Source organism: Pseudopodoces humilis, chromosome 1 (genome assembly GCF_049639895.1).
Source record: "Pseudopodoces humilis isolate 2021_Gansu_Grassland_sample_001 chromosome 1, ASM4963989v1, whole genome shotgun sequence".
In the NCBI taxonomy this organism is placed as follows: Eukaryota; Metazoa; Chordata; class Aves; order Passeriformes; family Paridae; genus Pseudopodoces; species Pseudopodoces humilis.
Genome location: NC_142200.1, coordinates 127,011,353 through 127,017,352, shown reverse-complemented (window position 1 = coordinate 127,017,352; position 6,000 = coordinate 127,011,353). Strand labels below are relative to the sequence as shown.

The 6,000-nt window shown below is 39.7% G+C and overlaps 1 protein-coding gene across 1 annotated transcript in view; it reads left to right on the top strand.

Annotated features, from left to right (window-relative positions):
• The first annotated feature begins 325 nt into the window (after positions 1–325).
• SDHAF3 (succinate dehydrogenase complex assembly factor 3) overlaps positions 326–6,000 on the top strand; it is a 29,147-nt gene continuing 23,472 nt past the window's right edge. The window contains exon 1 of the mRNA XM_005518819.3: positions 326–495. Coding sequence (XP_005518876.2) covers positions 334–495 — 162 coding nt within the window. The 5' untranslated portion in view covers positions 326–333. The remainder of the gene's footprint in view (positions 496–6,000) is intronic.

The window sequence follows — 6,000 nt, the reverse complement described above, 5'->3', positions numbered from 1 at the left end:
GAAAATGTAAGTAAATCAAATTTAAGCGTACGAAGCTTGGACTTAGTGGCCTAATTATTGTGCCACATTCTACTCTGGTATAAAGTGCACTTTTCGTTCTTTTGGTGGTGAACCTGGAGGCAAAAATGAACTTTGTCCATATAGATATCGTGATCGCTGCCACCCCCACCCGTCTTTGTGGAACAGCATCCTCCGTGCATTTTTACAACTGCTATTTGCAACCGCACGGCTCGGTACGGCTGTAATCGCTCTCGGCCGCCCGGGAAGCCGGGCGCTGTGTGGGCCGGCGGAGCAGGCGCAGCCCGGCCCTCGGCCCGGCCCACGGCCGCCGCCATGGCGGGCGGAGCGCGGCGCCTGTACCGCCGCCTCCTGCAGCTGCACCGCGCGCTGCCGCCCGCCCTGCGCGCCCTGGGCGACCGCTACGTCAAGGAGGAGTTCCGGAGGCACAAGGCGGCCGGGCCCGCCGAGGCCCAGCGCTTCCTGCGGGAATGGGAGGCAAGTGCCCGGCGGGGGGAGCGGCGGGGCCCGGCGGGGCGCGGGGCGAGCCCCGCAGGGTCAGGGACGCCGGGCGGTCGCAGCAGTTCGGAGGTTGGACTCGGAGATTTCAAAGGGCTTTTCCAGCCCAGCTGATTCTCTCTCCTCGGGCATGCTCCCGTGAGGGCGAGTTCCTTATAGAGCTGCAGAATGCCTTGTAGCTCCATGTCTCTAGGCAGGTTATCTTTTACGGTTCTCATTGCCGTGCCTCGGATGTGTGTGATCATATATATGCACGCCCAGGTATATGTAACAGAGTGACATCAGTTATATAATTAGCTATGTATAAATATATAAATAAAAATACTCGCACCATTATCTGTATGATCTATAAAAATGCATTATATAAGTCTATATAAATATTTATAACTACATACATAACTAATTGTATCATTATAATTAACTAAGTACATAGGTGTAAATGGCTTCCCGGTGAACTTGCATTTCATTTTTGAGTAACGTTTTTTCAGTGTGGCCTAAGGGAACAAGTCTTAATGTGAACATTGCTTCTCTGCTTAGCACCCCTTCGCCTGAACTTGGTGCTTGATTTCACCAAGGAGAGAAAAACAGATCATTCCCAAGTGATGAGGTTGTAACAAGTTTCACAAGCAGCAGAGCAGGGAGACCCATGAGGTGCTTTCCCCACATGCCTGCACCCCAACAAATACCAGCATATTAATAGGTCCCAAGAAGTCCACAGGGCAGAAGAGAAGTTTCTCTTCACAGAAGAGAAACTTCAGTTAAAGCATAAACACAGCTGCAAGAGACAGATGTATAGACAATCTTCCCATTATTTTTCATGCTCCCTGGTACCAAGCCATACCGTAAGTAAATCAAATTTATATTATTATATAAATCAAATTTAGATATATTATATAAATACTGGCTTGGTAGTACTTTTGAATCTCAAAACTATTTTTCTTTCTGTGGAAGGAAATTCTGCTCTGCTTTGCATTGGAAGGTGGTTAGCAAAGGTAGAATCCGTTGCCTCCCAGTTTACCAGTGGACGGGTGATGCAGGAGAACTGCCCCATCCCTTCTACCTGCAGTAGCTGAGATCTTGTGGGTTAAAGTAACTTGGGCTGGGGCATCAAGAATAAGCAGGAGGAAGACTGCCTGGTATTCTCTACAGAGGAAAGGAATAAGTGTATTTTAATTGCCTCTTGTGCCAACTGATAGATCCTCGAATCAGAAAAATTTGTACCTACCTCTCAAATGCCTGATGCTATTGTGATTCTCAATTGCCTTTTACTTGATACTGCTGAAATGTTTCCGCATCACTGCTTTCAATTTTAACGTAAGCTGAAGAGACAAGTTACAGGTTACTATTTTCAGTGCTAAAATCTTCCTTAAAATAGTTTCAGAAAACATTGAAATGTTTACATTGAAATATCTTTAGCCGTTTTTAAAGTGAAGTAAACAAATAGTGAAAATATTTCTCAGTTTTGAAACGTTTTAAGAGTAGATTACAGGGAAAATGGTGACAAAAATTAGACTACAAGTAACAGAAGTTTAATTTTGAAACCTGACATTTAGTGCTATTAGATATGATATGTTCATGGAAAGGAAACTAATTTAATAACTGTTTTGAGTGTGTGAGTATAAAGAACTTTGCAAATATGTCTGTCTTCTAACAAGATGCTAGGAGATATTAGCACATAGTTAGCATGTCTCCTCTCATCTTTAATTTTTGTTTTGTTCTGGGGTCTTTTTCTCACCCAAATAATAGTCTATTTCAAGTGTGATATTTAAATCAGACTTTCACATTTTTGGCCTGTGAGACTTGCTTTGCATCTTATGTTATCCTGTGGTTCCCAGCCCCAGGAAGACTTGAACTAGGTAATTTAGGATAATGGACTGGGGACAAACTGGGATTAGGTAACTCAGGGCTCTAATTACACGCTAATTAATTTATGTTGGAGTCAGTCCTCTGTCCCGGTTTTGGCCAAGATAGAGTTAATTTTCTTTGTAGTGGCTTGTTCGGTGCTGTGGTTTGGATATAGTATGGGAATAATGTTGGTAATGTACTGTTTTAGCTGTTCCTAAATGTGTTTACTCTAAATCAAGTATTTTTCAGATGCCCATGCTGTGCCAGTGAGGGGATGCACAAGACGGTAGGAGGGAGGATGGCCAGGACAGCTGACCCAAACTGGCCAAGCAGATATTCCATACCATACAACCTGTAGAATGTTCAGTATATAAACTGGGGGAAGTTGGGCGTGGGGGGTTGATTGCTGCTCAGGCATGGGCAGGGCATCAGTCAGCAGGTGGTGAGCAGTTGGATTGTTTCTGTTGTGTTTTATTCTTTGCACTCTTCCTGGGCAGCAGGACACTGTTTTGACCAGAGATAGGCTGGAAGCTCCATGACAGTTCTTGCAGGACTTACCAGCATAGCTGTGAAGTGCCTGGTTCTTGCCTAAGAGTCACACAGTTAGCCACGAGTGAAGCCAAGATACTGCTGCTGCATCATGTACATGAACCATAACTGTACCTCTTGCCTCTAATTTTATTAAACAAAACAAAAAACAATAAAACCAAGCAAAAAATCAACCTAAACAAATCACTAAACATTGATACAAACTGGTTGTTTAAATTTCCTGTTAAGTTTCTTTTTCTTTGGAAAATTTGTACTTACAGCTCTGATAACGGTATTTTGGCATGTTGCATTTCCAACATTTTTCTTCACAATTTTCTTTTTCGTTAGGCTAAGCATATACCTTACTATATGCACTTTAATGTTGTCAATATTCAGCTTACATCTGGAAATGTTCTTTCCTCATGCCTTCTGTTGCATTAAGGGCATCTGGTACAGAGTGGCATGATGTCTCGTGTTACAGAAAATTAGTATTCTTAATTTATGTTAAAGTAATGTATCTTGATGTATATTCATCAGAGGGTAAAGATTATGGATATGATGATTGCAGTGATGTTTCTTGACTTTGAATGAGGATTTCAATATGAAGTGTAATCTTAATAAGTCATCTGAAATGCTTTTTGCATGAAAATTTCCAAGGATGTCTTATTTTAACATGAAACTACTTAACTATTGTTAATACTCTTCAGGCCCTCTTTGGGTAGTCAGACCTTCTGGGTGTGCTTCAATATACTAGTTCATAGCCTGTGGTGTGCTTTCTTGTCCTCCAATTTGATTCATATTAGCTAAAGGTTTAGAAAACAGGCCTGGCATTTCAATCACATTATGGTTGCCTCAAATGATGGCCCTGCTTCCCTTGCTATTTAAATTATGTTGATTCAGGGGAGCTAGGGGTATTAATTCGAGCTTGTAGCCAGGTGGGAGTCAGCCTCTTGTCTCAGGCAACTAGGGACAGGGTGAGATAGCCTTGGGTTGTGCCGTGGGGAGGTTCAGGTTGGATGTCAGAAGGAATTTCTTCACAAAAATGGTTGTTAAGAGCAGACTTCCCAGGGAGGTGGTGGAGTCACTATCCCTAGAGGTGTTCAGGAGATGACTGCACTTAGTGCCATGTTTTGGTTTACAAGTTGCGTTTGATCTAAGGTTGGACTCCATGAATTTAGAGATCTTTTTCAGTCTGAATGATTCTGTGATTGTGTCTCACAAATGGAACAAATTGCCTTTATTTTTTGTGAAACATGGTGGAAAACCTGTAGGGAGTTTTCTAAGATTAGCTTTAAAAATAAAGGGGGGAAAAAAGTGGTAAAATCTCTGAAATTGTATTACTGTAGTAGGTGAGTGGTTCATGTTGTTTTCCTGTAAAGGAGATGAGAAGGGATCTCATCTTGTTCAGAATGCACAGGAATTGAGGGATTTGATGTTAGAGCCAACCATGTAGATGGCTAATGAAGTTTTGTAGGAAACCTAAGCTGACCTATTTACATTTATAAAATAGAGAATCTATCCATTGAATATTCTTGGAGGAGTTTTTAAGTGGGTACAACCAATAACAGACTGCAAGTCCATATGTGTTTATATAAAAGTAGACTATAGATATTGTGGTTTTCCTATCATTGGTATTGGATTGCTACTTTGTGTCTGGAAATCTGCTTGGAAATATTAAAGGGAGATACAAAGAAAGTAAGCTTTGTTGTTCAGGAATTATGCTTGTTCAGGTAGATTCAAATTAAACGTATGAATTATTAATATATGTTCCTATCTATTTTCTAAATATTTAATATTTTAATTAAAATAATTGGTACTCGTTTACAGGAGACTACTGATATAATTAGATTGATACTGATTATTACCTTGGAATGCTATTGAATTAATGTTGACAGGTATGATAAGTCAATTAGTTCAGCAGTCTCCTAAATCATGGTAGCTGATGAGAATGCTTACATAAGATAAGTAATATTAAGATAGTATTGATTACTTCCATTTCAGATTGCAGTAGGTACAATATTCAGTTAAATAATTTCAGTAACAATTTGTTTCACATTTTAGCTTTAATTTTGAAAATGACCATTTTGCACTTTGCTTTTTAAAAAGCCCGATCCTCTAGATGAGAGAGCCTGGACTGTCTTTAAGACAAGCAGAATCATTCTGCAGAATTATACAACATTTTCTCAATCTAATAAATTTAATAAATTGCCTGTGAAATTCTTTGGCCACTCTTGACCCTGAAAACCTTTTTACAAGCTTTCAAATGAACTGTCACATAGCCTCTCAGGAATGACTAAATTGTTAAGTCGGTGTATTTGATGCAATACAAATAATTGTCATCCATCAAATTTATTTTCAGTTGCCTGCGTCACTTGCAGTATTTACTTTGCTGGGATGATTGTGGGATGCTGTCATATCTCAGAGTATATAGTTGTTCTGATATGTCTTTTTCTGCTCGCTTACAGAAATTTTTTGCTTCTTAATTTTCTGGGTGAGTATGATTTTCCCTCCCCTTCTTGATTTATTTTTAAACTACTGGCACTCGAAAATATGTTGAAATGTTGAATGGAGAATTTGAAGAGCAAATAGTCAAAGAGGGTGGAAGAGGAAATTGTGGCCGGTACTGGAGTCTGACTAAAATGGGAATGGGATGTGTGGGTTGCCTTTGGTGCTGTCTTTCAGCAAATAATGTAGGTAGTATAAGTATAAAATGACTGCTGGCATTCTGAATTCTACTCTCAGTTTCAGTGAAGTACATTATATAAGAGATGTTTTCTTTTCCTGACAAAGAAATATAATTTTTTGGAAGTAAAATATGTCTTTAGGTTTTTTGCCATTTTATTACTTTTATTAAAGTCGTGAAATAGGATTTTAGAGTAGTATTTCATTTTAACATTCCTGGATACATCGGAATTTGCTTTTAGTGATTTTTATGGCTATCTGGATGAAAACCTTCTTATTGAGAGTAAATTCCTACTGAGTCCCATGTTTTTATCCCCCACTTGGGGTGTTCACTAGTTGTTAATTTGTAAGAGCTAAATTTGAGTCAGTTTCCTCTATTTTCTTTTATATTTCTCAAAAGGTAGGAAGGAATTTTGCACTTTCCTGAGA